General features: G+C 43.9%; 1 protein-coding gene across 1 annotated transcript; it reads left to right on the forward strand.

The window, feature by feature from the left end:
• Positions 1-1,766: 1,766 nt before the first annotated feature.
• On the forward strand, positions 1,767-8,712 carry LOC128438735 (radial spoke head 14 homolog). Its single transcript, XM_053421407.1, has 6 exons — positions 1,767-1,950; positions 3,553-3,655; positions 4,244-4,362; positions 4,911-5,136; positions 8,041-8,177; positions 8,429-8,712. Exons 1-6 carry the CDS (start codon positions 1,767-1,769, stop codon positions 8,710-8,712), a joined length of 1,053 nt encoding a protein of 350 aa, XP_053277382.1.
• Positions 8,713-19,593: the final 10,881 nt, after the last annotated feature.

A 19,593-nucleotide genomic window follows, 5' to 3' on the forward strand; every position in this document is an offset into this window, starting at 1 on the left:
TTGAAACCCAAAGTCAAACGAATCCAGGAAGCTGATTACACTTGAGGTGATGGATTTTATTTTCGTTTCCAGCACATTAACGTATGTTCCACATAAAAGTCACAGTCAAAACTTGTTTGACTCCCACAGACTCCTCCCTCACCACTCTTCTCTGGGTCACTAACCAGCCACGCACCTGATATGAAGAACCACCTCACGGCCTCTTCAAACTGTCACAAAAAACACAAACAGTGACCAAAACAAAATATACTTGAAATATAGAAACCACAATATACAAAATATAATTTAACTGTACAAAACTACAAACATGGTTAATATAAGAAAACATCAAAACAACATAAATATTGAACTATACACACACAGACTGCATAGTGGCTCTTACAAGGATCATCAGCAGGACGATGCCCCCCCCCCCCCCCCCCCGGCTATTTATAGAGTGTCCTCTCTGACCTGCTGCTCTGAATGAAGCTGCTCCATCACATTAAGGCCACCGGCTCCTGTTGAGATATCTATGTTTCTCTGTATCTTTATGATTATTATCTTTGTGATTATATTTTACCTATATCCTGTGAACAAATATTAGCTGTATAATCCATATAATCAATAATGCTACAACAGTTACTTTTAGTTAGAATGATGTATAATCTTTTTGACTCAGACGCAGGGTCAGGCCCAGAGCACGACCACAGAAAGAGCAGGTGTCAACCTGAATGTCAATCTGACCCAAAATACAATTCGGAGAAAAGTGTGTGATGGAAATTCATCTTGAGATTTGAAATAATGAAAGCACGGATGCTCAGAAAAGAGAGAGGACGTGCCAGAACTAATACAATAAGGTGCTTCATGAAATATGGTGAGAAAAAGATATGAAATCCTCCGGAAAAGTATTATCTGCTGGGTCTCTCCACTGTGGCAGGCTCCCTGTTTGCCAAGGCCACAGTGGTGGGACACCTGGTCAGTTGAAAGTGATGTGCTTGCAAAAAACTGCACTTTGAGGAAACAGTATACATCTGGCCAATAACTGGCCAGATGAATTCCCTCAAAGAAAAAGAACCGCCTCTGTGCCCACCCTGTGTCTGATTATATATACTGTGGACTTAGGATTGAACGGGGCTTCTTCTCGACATGATCCACTGAACCTGGTGACGTGTCCGGCAGAACCCCAGAGACTCTCTGTAAGTATTTCAGTGAATACAATAAATGTTCAATTTCCAGAACTTCATGTATAAGTGTCTAATTATTCCTTCTCAAATCCTGGATCAACAAACACGCTTGTCCAATCGCCGGAGGCGAGTTCAAGTTTAAAAGCCTGGCGACGACACTCCTCACATGTGAATAGACGTCTTTTATCTGTAACTTTCACACAGACACACGCACACACACGCGCACACACACACACACACACACACGCACACATAGACACACACATACACATACACATTTACACACACACACGTAGACACACACATAGACACACACACACATAGACAGGAACTAAAAAAGATGAGATAAGATAATACCACAGACAAGAGGTTGGGTGACTAAATCAAATAGAATAAAACAGTCTGGTTTCATAAGCAGGTTAATAAATATAATATATAAATCGAGTCTTAAAGATTATATTGTGACATAAGTTCCCACTGTCCTACAGTCCCAGAACGCAGCCTCGTCGCCAGGTGATGTTTCGGTTACTAGTCAACAGCAGCGCTCGTCCGGCTCCACGTGCTCCGGGTCTCTCTTGTTCTCTAACGGGTTTAACGTGACGCATGTCCCGGGACACGGGGGCTGGACCGGACCCGGGCCGGGCTCCGGTGGCCTTCGGGCTCCGGGCCGTGCCGCGGCTGTTCGAGGAGCTGCAGCAGCCGGGCAGCGGCAGCCGGCGCCGGGCTCTGGCTTCTCTCTGCGGCCTGATGCTGGACCCGGAGCGGCTCCACCAGACCGTCCGTGGAGGTCACAGTAATCAGGGTTTGAATTATAGTGATGATAATGGAAGCTGTTTCATTTAGTGGCTTTATTGTGGAAGGTTGGCGGGTATTCCCTGTCATAAGCAGCGTGTAGGTGGGACTCTTGTTCTGAAGGGGCTCTAACGGAAGTGTGTTCTAGTCTGTTAAAAAAGACTTGACGAGTGAAGGGAAAGAAACAAGAACCACGTGGTGGCTCCTCTTCCGGCGGATGTCTGACAGCAGCAGAGACAGAGATCGGCTCCAAATAAGATTGATCTGTATTATTCCCACAGAGCTAAAGTGAACATATAACTGTAGTAGTAGTTTTACTAATATCGAAAATAATAATACATAAATTGTAGAACATACAAAGTGCATCACAAGACGATAAATAACAACCCAACAATTATTTAAAATTAAAAGAAAAGCAAATTCAATAAACATTCACACTGACATGAACGTTCTCTTTCAAAACCAGCAAAATGTACAGAGGGTGTTCGAAGTAAAAGTACTGAGGGAAAGTAATATTTAGTTACAATAGATTGTTTGAGAGAGTATGACAACACATTTTAAATTCCTCTCATTTACATATTACTTAGTTATATATATATATATATATATATATATATATATATATTAGTGGTATACATATATACGAATACATATTCTTATATATTTAGATATTTATATATATATTTTTTTCTGCTGTTTTTATATATAAACAGTTTATATTTTATTTTACTATCCACTCCAGCAGCACAAGAACACTTTCCTACTGGACACTGAGATACTCACATCATTGCATTCCTGTATCTGTAAATATGTTCTGTGTGTGATTTATGTATGTATGTCAGTGATGTGTTAAGTGTACAAGATACTGAATGATCTGAATTTCCCACGGGATTAATAAAGTATCCATCTATCTATCTATCGAGAGATAGATAGATAGATAGATAGATAGCATCGGTCTTATCTATGAGACCAACATAGAAAAGAACATTATCCATATGAGACCCGACTACCCAAATAATTGTTTGGTTGTTATTTATCGTCTTGTGAAGCACTTTGTATGTTGTACGAATTATATAATATTATTATTGTTTATAACCCTAACCCTATATATATATATATATATAATTACCCTCATGGTTTAAATGTGATTACATGTGATATATCAGTAAACAATAAGGAGTTTCTGTCTCAGTCTCTAGTTTCAAGTCTTCTTCAAACAGCTGATGTTCATTTAGTGAATTATGATCATTTAGAGTCAAACAGACCATAAAGCACCCGATGTGTTGGGGTGGGGGGGGGGGGGGGGGGGGGATACCACAGTGTGGTTGATAGCTAGTACACCCAATGGGTGCAGGTGACACGTGTAGGTGGGTGTGTCCTCCAGCTCTAGGTCGGGGTCCACCCCCTGCTCCTCCTTATATGGTTACTTCTGGCTTTATAAAACCAAGAGTGTGCTGGACACAACGTGAAGCTGAGGCTCAGAGCAGCAGCTCACTGACCAGCAGGGGGCGTCACTGAGTCCTTTGATTCTTGGAGAAAATGAAGCTGAATTTTCTTGTGCACTTTGTCGTACTAACATGATTTTCTTCTTCTGCAGGTTTCTTGGAGCAGCTGAAGGTTTTGCTAAAGGATGAAGATCCGTCAGTCAGAGGAGAAACCTGCAAACTGCTTCACCTGCTGAGCGGCCACAGCGTCGGCAGGTAGACTCACATATGAATAAATATAAATGTAATATAATCTCACAAACTCAGATCAATTCAGATAAGCTCAGATAAACTTAGATAAATAAGAATAATAACAGAAAAGTATTTACAGAATAGTATCAGAGCATTTTGATAATTTGCTTTTGTAATTAGTTTAAAAGTCAAACTTGATTTCCTTTGATTGGGGTTTTGTTCTTTGAAGAATCATTTCAGAAATGTGTAGTTTTCTTGTTGCAGAAATGAAAGAATAATTAAAGTGTAATTTTATTTTCTTACATCACAGAGCTGTGTTCGATGGTTGTGATTATATAGAGTTGGATTCAAATGATGTTTGTTCTCCACATGTTTGATAAGAGTTGAGCAGATGAAGATCAGAAGCTTCATCACATCAAATACATTCATCTCTAGAATAAGTGAATGATCAAAGTGAATTAACATAGTTTCTCTGTGTGGCTGAAACAAAACACAACTAGAGTCAATATCTACCTCATGAAAACAGTAAAGTCCACAGATCTAATCTTCTTTCTGTGTAGTGATGGATCAGATCAACTTTACAGTTAGTGACATGTTTGTTTTCTGCCTCAGGGAGGCGCTGCTCTCCTCCTCCCTCCTCCCCCCCCTCTCTCAGCTCCTGGACGACCAGTCGTCCTCCTGCAGGACAAACGTCCACCGGGTCCTGAACCGTCTCACCCTGTTGCCTGCAGGTACGCTCGCCCCTCAGAGTATTATTGTTATTATTATTTCACATATTGTAAAGATCTATTACCAGTGTTTCTTTAAAAAAATGTCACTCTGCAGAGTTTTTAAGGTTTCAAACACTTTAATTTAAAAAAGCTGTTTCCTGAACTGAGGCACTGAGCAGGAGTAGAGGACTAATATAGGAATAATATTGATACAATATACAGTAACAATATTTGTTCTCATATTTATCTACATGAGCATTTATTAACGTTTTTTATCCACTTATTTTTGTGTTATATTTTCCCTTTTGAATTTCCCCTCAACTTGCTTCATTATTCAAATGAGGTAGCCGTCATTTTATTATCTAATTCATTTCTACATTTATTTATAAAATGACTTCTCATTATTCATTTAAACATTAAGTTGTATGTTTATTTTCTTTTTTATCTTTGTTTTGTCAGTTTCAGTCCTCCATACAGTTGGTACTCTGTATTTATATATTTGTGTTTATATATGTATATAGAGCAGATGATGAGCTGTGACCTGTTGGTTGACCTGTGTTCTCCTTCAGGTGCAGACGCTCTCCTGTCTCTGGTTCCTAAACTGATGCTGAAGCTCAAAGAGGAAGAGGAGGAAGAGGAGGTGCAGGTGCTCCTCCTGTCTACCCTCAGCTGCATCTCCAGGCTGGACGCTCTTCCAGCTCTGTCCTCTGATGGCGTCTCGCTGGTTGGACACAAACTGTCCCATCGCTCGCCGAACGTCCGCAGAGAGGCGGCTGCAGCCATGATGGCCCTCAGGTACTACTGCTGTCTGTTTCACTGTTGGTTGATTGGTTGGTTAGTTGGTTGGTTGGTTGATTGATTGATTGGTTGATTGGTTGGTTTATTGGTTGGTTGGTTGGTTGGTTGATTGGTTGGTTAGTTGGTTGGTTAGTTGGTTGGTTGGTTGGTTGGTTGATTAGTTGATTGGTTGATTGGTTGGTTTATTGGTTGGTTGGTTGGTTGGTTGATTGATTGATTGGTTGATTGGTTGGTTGGTTGATTGTTGGTTGATTGTTGGTTGGTTGATTGATTGGTTGGTTGGTTGGTTGGTTGGTTTATTGGTTGGATGGTTGGTATGTTGGTTGGATGGTTGGTTGGTTGGTTGGTTGGTTGATTGATTGGTTGGTTGGTTGGTTGGTTGATTGATTGGTTGGTTGGTTGGTTGGTTGGTTTATTGGTTGGATGGTTGGTATGTTGGTTGGATGGTTGGTTGGTTGGTTGGTTGGTTGATTGATTGGTTGGTTGGTTGGTTGGTTGGTTGGTTGGTTTATTGGTTGGATGGTTGGTTTATTGGTTGGATGGTTGGTTGGTTGGTTGGTTGGTTGATTGGTTGGTTGGTTGGTTTATTGGTTGGTTGGTTGGTTGGTTGATTGATTGATTGGTTGATTGGTTGGTTGGTTGATTGTTGGTTGATTGTTGGTTGGTTGATTGGTTGGTTGGTTGATTGATTGGTTGGTTGGTTGGTTGGTTGGTTTATTGGTTGGTTGGTTGGTTGGTTGGTTGGTTTATTGGTTGGATGGTTGGTTGGATGGTTGGTTGGTTGGTTGATTGGTTGGTAGGTTGATTGGTTGGTTGGTTGGTTGGTTGGTTAGTTGGTTGGTTGGTTGGTTGGTTGGTTTATTGGTTGGATGGTTGGTTGGTTGGTTGGTTGGTTGATTGGTTGGTTGGTTGGTTTATTGGTTGGATGGTTGGTATGTTGGTTGGATGGTTGGTTGGTTGGTTGGTTGGTTGGTTGGTTGATTGATTGGTTGGTTGGTTGGTTGGTTGGTTGGTTGGTTTATTGGTTGGATGGTTGGTTTATTGGTTGGATGGTTGGTTGGTTGGTTGGTTGGTTGATTGATTGGTTGGTTGGTTGGATGGTTGGTTGGTTGCTTGGTTGGTTGGTTGGTTAGTTGATTGGTTGGTTGGTTGGTTGGTTTATTGGTTGGATGGTTGGTTGGTTGGTTGGTTGGTTGGTTGATTGATTGGTTGGTTGGTTGGTTGGTTTATTGGTTGGATGGTTGGTAGGTTGGTTGATTGGTTGGTTGGTTGGTTGGTTGGTTAGTCGATTGGTTGGTTGGTTGGTTGGTTGGTTTATTGGTTGGATGGTTGGTTGGTTGGTTGGTTGGTTGATTGATTGGTTGGTTGGTTGGTTGGTTGGTTTGTTGGTTGATTGGTTGGTAGGTTGTTTGATTGGTTGGTTGGTTGGTTAGTTGATTGGTTGGTTGGTTGGTTGGTTGGTTTATTGGTTGGATGGTTGGTTGGTTGGTTGGTTGGTTGATTGATTGGTTGGTTGGTTGGTTTATTGGTTGGTTTGTTGGTTGGATGGTTGGTTGGTTGGTTGGTTGGTTGGTTGGTTGATTGATTGGTTGGTTGGTTGGTTGGTTTATTGGTTGGATGGTTGGTTGGTTGGTTGGTTGGTTGGTTGATTGGTTGGATGGTTGGTTGGTTGGTTGGTTGGTTGGTTGGTTGGTTGGATGGTTGGGTGGGTGGTTGGTTGGTTGGTTGGATGGTTGGTTGGTTGGTTGGTTGGTAGGTTGGTTGATTGGTTGGTTGGTTGATTGGTTGGTTGGTTGATTGGTTGGTTGGTTGGTTGGTTGGTTGGTTGGTTGATTGGTTGGTTGGTTGGTTTATTGGTTGGTTGGTTGGTTTATTGGTTGGTTGGTTGGTTTATTGGTTGGATGGTTGGTTGGTTGGTTGGTTGGTTGGTTGGTTGATTGGTTGGTTGGTTGGTTTATTGGTTGGATGGTTGGTTGGTTGGTTGGTTGGTTTATTGGTTGGATGGTTGGGTGGGTGGTTGGTTGGTTGGTTGGATGGTTGGTTGGTTGGTTGGTTGGTAGGTTGGTTGATTTGTTGGTTGGTTGATTGGTTGGTTGGTTGATTGGTTGGTTGGTTGGTTGGTTGATTGGTTGATTGGTTGGTTGGTTGGTTTATTGGTTGGTTGGTTGGTTTATTGGTTGGTTGGTTGGTTTATTGGTTGGATGGTTGGTTGGTTGGTTGGTTGGTTGGTTGATTGGTTGGTTGGTTGGTTGGTTTATTGGTTGGATGGTTGGTTGGTTGGTTGGTTGGTTGGTTGGTTTATTGGTTGGATGGTTGGTTGGTTGGTTGGTTGGTTTATTGGTTGGATGGTTGGTTGATATTATTGGTTGGTTGGTTGGTTTATTGGTTGGATGGTTGGTTGGTTGGTTGGTGGGTTGATTGATTGGTTGGTTGGTTGGTTGGTTGGTTTATTGGTTGGATGGATGGTTGGTTGGTTGGTTGGTTGGTTGGTTGGTTGGTTTATTGGTTGGATGGTTGGTTTATTGGTTGGATGGTTGGTTGGTTGGTTGGTTGGTTGATTGATTGGTTGGTTGGTTGGTTGGTTTATTGGTTGGATGGTTGGTTGGTTGGTTGGTTGGTTGGTTTATTGGTTGGATGGTTGGTTGGTTGGTTGGTTGGTTGGTTGGTTGGTTGGTTTATTCGTTGGATGGTTGGGTGGGTGGTTGGTTGGTTGGTTGGTTGGTTGGTTGGTTGTTTGGTTGGTTGATTGGTTGATTGGTTGGTTGGTTGGTTGGTTGGTTGGTTGGTTTATTGGTTGGTTAGTTGGTTGGTTGGTTTATTGGTTGGTTAGTTGGTTGGTTGGTTTATTGGTTGGTTAGTTGGTTGGTTGGTTGGTTGGTTGATTGTTTTCTTTGGTTTCAGTGTTCCTGAGGACGGGAAGTGTCAGGTGTGTGAGAAGGCGGTACTTCCTGTCGTGGTCGGGCTGCTGCAGGAAGAAGACGTTGAGATTCAGGCAAACGCTGCAGGAGTCATCATGTACACAGTGATCATCACTGCAGGTACACACACACACACACACACACACACACACAGGACATCACACACACACACACACACACACACACAGCTTATTGGGTGACTCTACATTACCCATGTGCCTCAGCGGCAGTTCCTATGGAGATGTGTAAGTGAGAGTTGATTGCTTTGATCTCTAGCTTCAGTAACTGACTGTGAAGGTCTGTGAGTTTGTCAGTGAAATGCACCCTGGGAGTTGTAGTTGACTTCAGTTCAGCCCCTCGTCCTCCTGCAGGGAAGCAGCAGTGTCTGGACCTGGACGTCGTCCCCGTCCTCCTCCGCCTGCTCTCCAACCAGAGACGGGAGGAAGACGAGGAGGCGCAGAGGAGGCGGAGGAGGAAGGCCCTCGTCGTGTACACCCTGCGGGCGCTGACCTCGCTGGCTGAGGCTCCAGACGGCCGGCGCCTCCTGCTGGAGCAGCTCCCCCTGCTGGAGAGGCAGAGCGAGGCCACAGAGGAGGACCAGGAAATCCAGCGAGCTGCTCAGACCCTCGTCAGGGCCGTCACCTGGACCCCCTGAGACCCTGATGACCTCTGACCTCCAGAGCTGACCTGTTAGTTCACCTCAGCCCAGGAATAAATAACATGAAGACTTTATTCATAGTTTTATGCAGACTGTAAATAAAGATGGAATCAAAGTTTCTGTATCGCCCCCTGGTGTCTGGTTGCAGTGTAAGTCATAAACCTCCTCCATGTTAGCAGATGGGACATGGACCAAACAAAAACACAAAGTAGACGTTAAATAAATGTTTGTAAAGATGTTTCTGTTGTTTCAGGTCGTTCTTCTCTCTCTGATGTTTGTTCATGTGTTTCTCATCAGTTTGGTTTGAATCAGTTATTGATGATATAAAAACAGACGTCATGATTGACAGCTGAGGCTGACTCCAGATTGGGTAAGAGAGTATGTGGGCGGGACCGCAACTCCTCTGGCTCCACTCCACTGAACACACTCTGACAGCAAATTATTATACATTATTATATGGGAAGATATTTTTGCTTCATTTTTGTACGATGAGAGAAACTGAAGATGCGTCGTCCATCTTTATTTACGATGTGACCGTCCTCACCGGTCGTGACTGATCGTTCTTCACATTCACTTCTTACTGTGAACTCTCTGGTTCCTGAACACGTTCCCTTCAGGATTCACAGCAGCAGAGTCGTAGTGGAGGATCATCAGCACGATCCCCCCCCCCCCCCCCCCGGCTGTTTATAGAGTGTTCTCTCTGACCTGCTGCTCTGAATGAAGCTGCTCCATCACATTAAGGCCACCGGCTCCTGAATGGACGTCTTTTATCTGGAGCTGATGAGAGTGGACGACGTGGAGACATGAAGACAGAGCTGACATCATGAGACTGAGCTGAGGAACGATATCACAAAACTGAACTAAAAAATGTTTTCGATCTTGAGGAGCATGAAGAAAACACGAACAGAAGAGGATTCATTCAAATTAAAATCAAATGTAAATGTTTAAATTTTAAAGGTCAACATGATTCTGACCTGAGACATGAATCCAGCTCACGAACCTGAAGGGTTGAAAACTCAGATTCTTTCTCACGTTAATAAGTTTCTACTTAAATCAGTCAACGTGTCATTTAGATTTAAATAGTTTTATAAAATCATCTCCACGACAGTAAATACAACACAACGTGATACAGAAATATTATTTGTCGTGATCTGTGATAGGAGCTAAAGATATTTGCTCGCGTGCTGTAACTAAGTACATTGTTCGAGGTACTTGTACATCATGCTTCTACTCTGTTACAGCTCAGATTGTAGTCTGATGAGTTTTTCACTCCACTCCACTTAGTCAATGAGATTTTAAATATAATAATCAGTTGAACTATAATCATCGTTGTAAATTAAAGAATGTTATTATAATGATCCAGAGGAACCCAAAGTGACATTTTACTTAATCAGTACTCTGTTACTTTAAATAATCCAGTTTATAAATATCATAAATCATTAATTTAAAACACAGGACTTTTAACTGTAATAGAGTATTTTTACTCTGTGGTTACTGCAGTTTACTTCTCACACTGCTGATTCAAACGATTGTTAAATTATAGTTACACACACACTGACTCCACCCCCCTCTGGTGCAAATGGTCTGGTCCAGAGAGAGAGCGAGAGAGAGCGAGCGAGAGAGAGCGAGCGAGAGAGAGAGATCCAAACATGCTTATCTCACACACACACACACACGCACACTCTCACCCTCACACACACTGTCAGTAGATTCGGGACGCAGTGAGGATCAGCTGATGTCGGAGCTGCTGGATGTTTCTGACAAACATCCGGTAAGATCCTGTACTTTAATTATATATATATGATTATATAATATCTTCATGTGCAGATGTCATGAGTTTAATACAGAAACATCATTAAACAGCTCGTGTCCTTTATTCTTATAAAAATAGTTATTCACTGGAATATTCTCGACATGTTAACCGGAACTTCATCTGTCTTCTCCTGAGTAACTGCGTTCAACACTGACATATAGATATAGATATAGATATATAGATATATAGATATATGATCCGGATGTTTCCAGCGGGACTTCGGTCCAGCTCACTCCCCGGTTCTGGTCGACCTTGTCCGGGGGAGCCGGCGCTAGTGATGCCGCCGGGCTGCAGTGCGTCGCAGCCCCCCCCTTTTTCCTCGTGAAAGCGACGAGGCGCGAATCATCACCTCCACTTATTTCTGTATTTTTACGTAGAATTCACAAATATGAACAAAGCCGCAGATTCAAACACTCGCCCAGTCCTGCGATGATCCGTGTTAATCAACGAGCAGTAAAATGGGCTCCGACTACTTGCTGGTAATGATGTAAAGGATGCGAATTTTCGGCCTCTCACAGACGACGGTCGCCGGATAAACCGTTTCCATCAGAACCGTACCGGGGGCTCGGTCAGAGCATTAAGCCGAATTTTCGGGTGGGAACATGAGTGCGGACCCGGCTCTGACCGCGGGGCTGTGGAACACAGAGCCGCAGGATGACCGATCGAAAACAGGGCGAAGATAGCCGCCTTGCCGTAACCTCATTCCATGAATTAGTCGTAGCCGCTTTCGCAATCCAGGCCACACTGAGAGCGAGGCCGCCCGACACGGACCGAACCCGGTGTGAGCCACTTACCTTCTCGCAGAGCGTCCGGACCTGGTTTTCCGAGAGCTGCTTACACTCGTTTAGCTGTTCGATCCATTGGTCTAGTTCTTTAGTGAAAGATTTGTCTTCCATGACAGCTGCTAAGCTAGCTGTGTTAGCTACCTGGAAAAAAACAGACTGGCCTGTGGCGCTAGCTGCTTTAGCCCTTAGCTCGTCGTATTGTTAACCCGATCGAGTCCCGCCAAACCGGCCGGAGAATCAATAAGACCTAAACTTCACGAGCCCTTCAGTCAGCTTCTATCATGATAAACGAGCGATGTCGAATTACCGACGTTAAAAAGCAGCCTGTGTGAACCGGGGGAGGAGAAAAGGTCGAAAGTCCCCGATGCGGCACGAACAGCAGCGTCGCAGCGGTTAGCCGATTCACTGAAGGGGCTAGCTGCCACAACATCCGGGCATTTCAGAGGCGCTCAGCCAGCGCAGCAGCGACAACATGTGGACAGACAGGGGACTGCAAGGCGGTGTTCAGGGGCGGGGACGACCACAGGGACCGTAGAGGACACATGATGAACTCTAGAGGACACATGATGAACTGTAGAGGACACATGATGACCAGGACACATGATGAACTGTAGAGGACACATGATAAACTGTAGAGGACACATGATGAGCAGGACACATGATAAACTGTAGAGGACACATGATGAACCCTAGAGGACACATGATGACCTGTAGAGGACACATGATGAACTCTAGAGGACACATGATGAACTGTAGAGGACACATGATGAACCCTAGAGGACACATGATGAACTGTAGAGGGCACATGATGACCAGGACACATGATGACCTGTAGAGGACACATGATGAACTGTAGAGGACACATGATGACCTGTAGAGGACACATGATGACCTGTAGAGGACACATGATGAACTGTAGAGGACACATGATGAACCCTAGAGGACACATGATGAACTGTAGAGGACACATGATGAACTGTAGAGGACACATGATGAACCCTAGAGGACACATGATGAACTGTAGAGGACACATGATGACCAGGACACATGATGACCTGTAGAGGACACATGATGAACTGTAGAGGACAAAGGACGAACTGTAGAGGACACATGATGAACCCTAGAGGACACATGATGAACCCTAGAGGACACATGATGAACCCTAGAGGACACATGATGAACCCTAGCCTGGATGCCAGACGAACTTAGCCCCGCCCACAACAGATTTGGTCGGGCAGTTCGGTCTGGGGTCGCTCCATTGGGAAAAAATTATGGCCGGACCGGGCCAACCAGATTGTCAGGGCGGGCTTTATACGATGATTGACAGATGATCAACGGTAACGTAATCAACCACGTCATCAAAGTGCCCTTTGAGATGTGTAGATGCTGCCATTGAGTCTGTTTTAGAAGACATCGACAGCGCATTCATTTTGAAAGAGGAACACAGAACGTGGAGGCGACGCCAGAGCACCGCGCTAATCCCTATCGCCCCGGCGCTTGGCTGTTCACAACGGACACTGAAGCGACGCTGAACCGCCGGGCAGCGCTAATAATATCACCCGTTGATCCAGTAGATCGCTGCACGGCTTTGTGCCGGTCACACCGGAGGCTGAAGCACCGCGCTGCGTCAAGGCTGCCTCGCGGTGCTTCAGCCTCCGGTGTGACCGGCACAAAGTTTTAACATGGGAATGGATGGGAGCCAGCTGTTATTTAAGGCTTGGCGCTGCGCTGAAGCGTCCGGTGTGAACCCAGTAAATAACTCACAATGCGTTGCTTAGCATACGTCACATACTACGTTGCTCTGATTGGTTTAGGTCTATCCAATTGAGCGAAGAGGAATTTTACTTCCTGGTCAGTTGAAACACGCCCCATAATTTTTTCCCAATGGAGCGACTCCAGACCGAACTGCCCGACCAAAATGTTGTGGGCGTGGCTAAGTTCGTCTGGCATTCAGGCTAGATGAACCCTAGAGGACACATGATGAACTGTAGAGGGCACATGATGACCAGGACACATGATGACCTGCAGAGGACACATGATGAACTGTAGAGGACACATGATGACCATGACACATGATGACCTGTAGAGGACACATGATGAACTGTAGAGGACAAATGATGAACCCTAGCGGACACATTATAACTGTAGAGGACACATGATGAACTGCAGAGGACACATGTTAAACTTTAGAGGATACATGATGACCTGTAGAGGACACATGATGAACCCTAGAGGACAGACAATGAACTATAGAGGATACATAATGAATCCTTGAGGACACATGATGACCTGTAGAGGACACATGATAAACCTGAGAGGACACAAGATAAACTTGAGAGGAGACATGATAAACCTGAGAGGACCAAGGCAGAGTGAGAAGTGGACATCAGGACAGGTTAAAAATGTAAGAATATAATATACATAACTACTAATATACTAAACCTAATAGTACTAGTTTAATAAAGTCCTCATAGACATCAGCAGAGACTCAGGTAGTTGACAGTTGGAGAAAGACACTCGTATGAGACAGAGGAGACAGAAATGTTGAGTTGATCAACGTTACATATTAAGTGAAGCTAAGTGTCTGTTTGAGTGTTTTTAAAAATATCTTCTCAGTTAAAAAAAAGTCAGAGACATATTTTAAGTCATATCTTCTTAAATTTGCTGATGGATTCTGACGTCTCTCCTGTGTGTCCTTCTTGTCTGTCTTCCATCTGACATCAGCTCCAGAGGTGCAGGGGAATGTGGTATTGTATATAAGCTATTGGTTGTATATAGTATTTATTTATTTTTAATGGTTGTAATAAAACATCAGTGTGGAGAAGTTTCTCTCAGAAATGAAATCTGGTTGGACTAAGGCACCAACATTATTTACATTATTATTTTGTTTTGAAAACATTGTTTCCTGCCGCTTCACTTTTAATTCACTCGCACGACAAAGACAAAACGATATTTAATATAATATTTTTATTCATCAGAATCAATCAAGTACACATGCAGTGATTGTCATACCTTTACTTTGAAAAGACAACATTAGACCAGAGTATTGGATATAGAACAAATAAAAGAAGCTGATATATAAACAAAGGATCAGTCAACACGGGTGTAGTTTCCTCCTCTGGACACACAAGGGGGCGACTGAAGGAATCAGGTTAGATTCTTCTGATTGGTAAGTTAACGGCTGTTTATACCAACTCACTATGTGGGGACAGCTCAGAAAACCTCCACATACCGAGACAGCCCAATATATCAATCAAACGTATAAGTCATTTAAAAGCATGAATTCTTCATAAAAAAGTGTTTTTCATCGTGCCTGACCCTCTCACCAGAAAATCTGATCAACTTTAGATTTCAGGATGAGACTTAACCACCAAAACTCTTTGTAATTTGTTCTGAAGAGTGTTAGGAGTTAAAATCAGCAACAGCAGATTGAAGCTTATAGTGAATCACTCACAGCCGCTTAAACAGTGTCTCTGAACATATTGAACCGTTTGTACTACTTAGTAAAACATGACAAGAGTAAATTAATAAAATAACACATCAACCATAACCATAACCCACAAATCATGATGACAAAAACCATGATGAGCACAACTTGTCTGTCGTGTTTTAACTGACACTCCTCTAACAGCTCATCCACTGACATCTGGAGCCCTGAGGAAACCAGCACCAGGTGACCACAGGCGCTCTCCTCACTGATCCAACCTTCTAGTGAAATCTTAACAGCTGTTTGGTTTAATGAAGAGAAAGACAGGATGACTCTGTCAGAGAGGATCTGGCAGTCGAATGCCAGTGGTGGCCCTGATCCTAAGAACAGAACATCTGTGGCGTTGTCCTTTCCACAGTTGTCGATGGTGACTGAGCCGCTCTGGAAAGCCAACATGTAAATGTCGCTTCCATCCCCTCCCACCAGGTAATCTCCACCAGTGGACACCAAGATGTCGTTCCCATCCGAACCTTTGAGAAGGGAACTTTCGTAGCCAGACACCAAGATGTCAGAGTAGATGGTGCCAATCACAGTCTCCACGTCCTTCAACACGTCCCCTTCGGCATCAGCGTAGAGACCTTGTCCAGTGAGCAGGTTGACGTAGACTCCTCGACCCTTTACGTGATCCCCCCGGTACAGAACTGTGTCTCTGCCAGGACCTCCGTCTATTAGATCTGCTCCAGGTCCAGGAATGAAGACGTCGCTGCCAGAGTTTCCCATCATTGTGTCGTCTCCATCCTCTCCATACAGAGTGTCGTCTCCTGACCCACCAATCAGGATATCAGTTCCATTTCCTCCTATCAGTGTGTCATCTCCTTGACCTCCTTCCAAGGTGTCGTCCTTCCACCCACCAATAAGCGCGTTGTCTTCATCGTTACCTAGGATGTCATTGGACTGGGAGGGGCAACCTTGCACTGTGTGGACCTTTGACAGATTTTTCCAAGAGCCGAGGTCGAAGCGACAGTCGGACTGCGACGGTGGCAGAGTCACTTTGAAAGCCTCAGTCTGGAACAAAGGAACTTTTGCAGTTGAGTTCAGTGGTTTCAATTTAAAAAGGACGCCGTCAGAGGTCTGAAACTCCAGGTGCTGGTTTTGGTAACTGTCGTTGTAGCCCATCAGTGTGAATTTGAATTGTTCCCCTTTCGTTGTGATTGTCACCTTCAGATCTCCTGTTGATGATGAGTCCAGGGTAACTTGGCCGCCAGCAACAAAATCCATGTCAATCAACACAGTGTCTGTTTTCTGGTCCTTTGCAAAGTTATCGATCATTAAGTCGTCTCCGTATCCCTGTTTGATGATGTAAGTGTCTTCTCCTTCACCTCCAGACATCAGTGCCCCCCCAGTGGAAGGATCAAGCAAATTGTCCTTCCTGTTCCCAACCATGATGTCGAAACCCGCCGAGCCAAACATTTCTTTCACTGAGTCAACTTCATCCATCACCATCACTTTGCCTTTGAGGCCAAAGAAGAGCTTCTCCTTTGAGTTCCTGCTTCTGTATCTGAAACACTCTGGATCTTCTCCTCCCTGATCTGACTCTTTCTGGGAAAGTGCTTCAGGTTTCTGGTTTCTGTAATCAACAGTAATGGGGAACATTAAAGTCTTAATGTCGTCACAGCTGCTGATGTTGGAACTCAGTCCAGCTGTTATTCCATCGCTGGTCTTGATCTGCAGGTGCTGATGATACTTTGACTCAAACCAGGAATTCAAAACAACAGTTTCTCTGCCAGACACCGAGATGATGATGTTGGATACATCACAAGTACATGTTATACTCTGATAATGGTCTTTAATGAAGAGAATGTCCATGACTAGATCAGGTGAGACGTTGTTGATGTATTTAGTTCCTTGGCCTGGTGTGATAACGTACCAGTCCTCACCTCCTCTACCCTCTAGTCTATCATCACCTCCTCCTGGGAGGAACACGTTGTGCTCTTTGTTCCCTCTGATCACATCAGAAAAGTCTGACCCACGGACCTCTGTCACACTTTCATACGCCTCAGACTCGAGGTCCACCAGCAGAGGAGATGTGGACCTGCTGTAATCAATACTGAAGCTTTTTATGCAGCTGGTGAATCTGTGAGCATGCAGACAATCATACTTGTGAGCTGAGAGTCTGAAAGAGATCATGTCGTTGGTGATGAAGAACAAGTGTCTGTTGTTCTTTGATCGGAACCAGTTCAGTAAAGTCACTTTAATGTCTGTAGTCGCATGTGAAGCTGTCAGAACAACATCATCCCCTTGTACTGTGACTCTACAAGTCTTTAGATCTGCTTCTATTAGGACCATGTCTGTTTCATTGTCTTTGGAGTAATTGTCAATCATCACTGAAGAATGAATTCTACCTTTCACCATGTAGATGTCTCCTCCTTCACCACCAGTCAGATGATCTCTACCTCCTCCTCCATCCATGAGGTTCTTCTCTGCATTTCCAATGAGCACATCATCAAACTGAGAGCCAACGATGTTTGTAACGCTCTGTAAAAGTGGCTCTGCTGCGTTCACATTTATACCATGTTTCTGAAACATCTTGTTAATTCCTCTGGCCACCAGCCGAACAGAAGAAACCACAGTGGAGGAAATCTCGAATAAGACTCCGTCTCCTGACATCATGTTCATGTGACGATACAGTTCTCCTGAAAACCAGTTCTGAATGGTCACAGTGTGGTCGCTCTCATACATCAACACAAGGTGGTTCCCAGATTTAGACACAGAAATGTGACTGTAGTCAACAGTGAAGTGAAGAGTGTCCAGAGCTTTAGATGGATCGTAGTTATTAATGATTGTTTTACCTCCGTTGACAGGAATGATGTATGTGTCCTTTCCACCAGCGCCTTCAACGTAACTTCTCTGAGGACCGAGGAAGAATATGTCATCACCTGGTTCCCCATAGAGCTGGTAGTAGTAAGTCAACATCAGCTCCATCACTTGCTTGTCCTCTGATTTGTCAACTGCAAAAAAGCGATTTGAATCTCTGTTTCCTTTGTATTTTCCATGTCTTGATTTTGACACAGCTTCATAACCAGAAACCACTTTCACAGAGCCAGCTGGTATGAACATGAGTAATTTATTATTTAGTGTCTTATACTGTAGTTCATGTGACTCTCCCAGGCCAAGAATGATGTCATTGCTTCCTTGTGTGTTAATGTTCCAACACTTTTTCCCAAAAGTCTCATCACTAGATACAAAATAGTTCATGCAGAACTGAGACTGACCCTGATCAGCCAGACAGAAGTCAATGCCTCCTCCATTCCAAGAGGAGCTGCCGCTAGTAAAATCAACAGCAGTCGCTCCATCGTGTTCCGTTATAACTGTGTAATATTGTTTATAGTCTGATATTTGCTCAACAAGTCTTTTACCCTCCTCAATTTCATCATAATGCCAATTGTAAAACGCACTAGCTACTTGAATTGCAAAATGGTAAAGACCCTTCACAACGCCAACATAAACAGCTCCCAGTTTATCCAGAAGTCCAGCGTCCGTGGGGAGACTGTTGAGTTCATGCTCTACGCCCATATAAATATCATCAGAGACCATCCGAAGCACTGATAGAGCCAGAGTTATAGGCATGATAAAAGGTTCCAGTTCAGGCTGAACAAGTCCAACAACATCCAAAACAACCATACTAGCATCTAAGACACCGTCAATCGCCCCCAGTGCACCCCCCCTCTCTATATCTTGTTCCAGACTGTATATCCCAAATCCAATCCCCACTATTGGTAGAGCTATCATGGTGCCCTTCATTAAAGGACTTCTCATGATCGTTGCTGCAGCTCTGGCGATTCTTGTCTCTGAAGACAGAGCTCGTGTCGCAATAAGAGACATCGTCATACCTGTGACTCCATGAGCTGTTTGCAAAGCTCCCACTACACCATCTTTAATGTCACCGTGTTCAAAAGCATTAACAGCTCCATTCATGCCCAGCAGGAGGCCCAGTGCACCGACAGCAGTTCCAATTTGCTCTACATACTTGTTGGTTGGGTGTTGGGGTTTGAAACCCTCCATGTCCTGAGCTGCTCTGTCAAGGCCCTTGAACACATTCTCATTGTGGTGTAGACTGTCTGGAGATAACTCCACCCTGAATTCAACAGGTTTAGCATCAGTATCCTTCGACAGCAGCTCACATATGAACTGTCCCTTTTCTATTCTGTCACTACCTTCCTTGAGATGCAGTCCCGCCAGAGTTTCACCATATTTCTCCTTCAGCCGGCTGTGGATTTCTTCAGCTAATGACGCAGATGCCCTTGAATAATATGAATCCAGTTTGAAGGAGTTTTCCAACTCTGAGGCAGATTTTAAGTCTTGTGATGTTAAGTGGCCGTCAGCGTATCCTCCTAAGGCCCCAGATGGTTGATTCCAAACTCTGTCTACTTTTGATTCAAAAGTCTTGTAGTCTGTTATTATGGTCTCTTGTTCAGGGGAATTATTTTCAATCACCTGGTATTTATCAGCAACCTCCAATATCCGAGACATAACCTTTTCTTTACCATTCTCAAACCACAAGTTGTACAGATGGAGCTCTTTTTCTAGGACTGTCTTTAGTTTTGCAAATCTCTTTACATCCGCTGTTGTGGCGCCACTGAATCCACGACTATTTCGGTCAATCCAACTCCCTCCTGTTGCCATTGGGTGTTCATCAAAAAAGAAATTCACTCCAGCTTCATGGTTTTCTGTATGTAACATATCCAGAGCCATGAGAGTCAGAGGAAATGTCCGGAAATTTCTAGAAGATTCAGATATAACTGAGGCCGTGAAGTATGTGGTGGACCAGGCTTCAGTGGAAAGACCGAGGTTAT

This window comes from Pleuronectes platessa, chromosome 4 (assembly GCF_947347685.1).
Source record: "Pleuronectes platessa chromosome 4, fPlePla1.1, whole genome shotgun sequence".
Classification (NCBI taxonomy): Eukaryota; Metazoa; Chordata; class Actinopteri; order Pleuronectiformes; family Pleuronectidae; genus Pleuronectes; species Pleuronectes platessa.

Coding starts and splice junctions, on each gene's coding strand:
- LOC128438735 (XM_053421407.1), top strand. CDS start 1,767: ATGTCCCGGGACACGGGGGCTGGACCGGACCCGGGCCGGGCTCCGGTG. Junction 1,951..3,552: donor CCACCAGACCGTCCGTGGAG/GTCACAGTAATC, acceptor CTTCTTCTGCAG/GTTTCTTGGAGCAGCTGAAG. Junction 4,363..4,910: donor TCTCACCCTGTTGCCTGCAG/GTACGCTCGCCC, acceptor GTTCTCCTTCAG/GTGCAGACGCTCTCCTGTCT.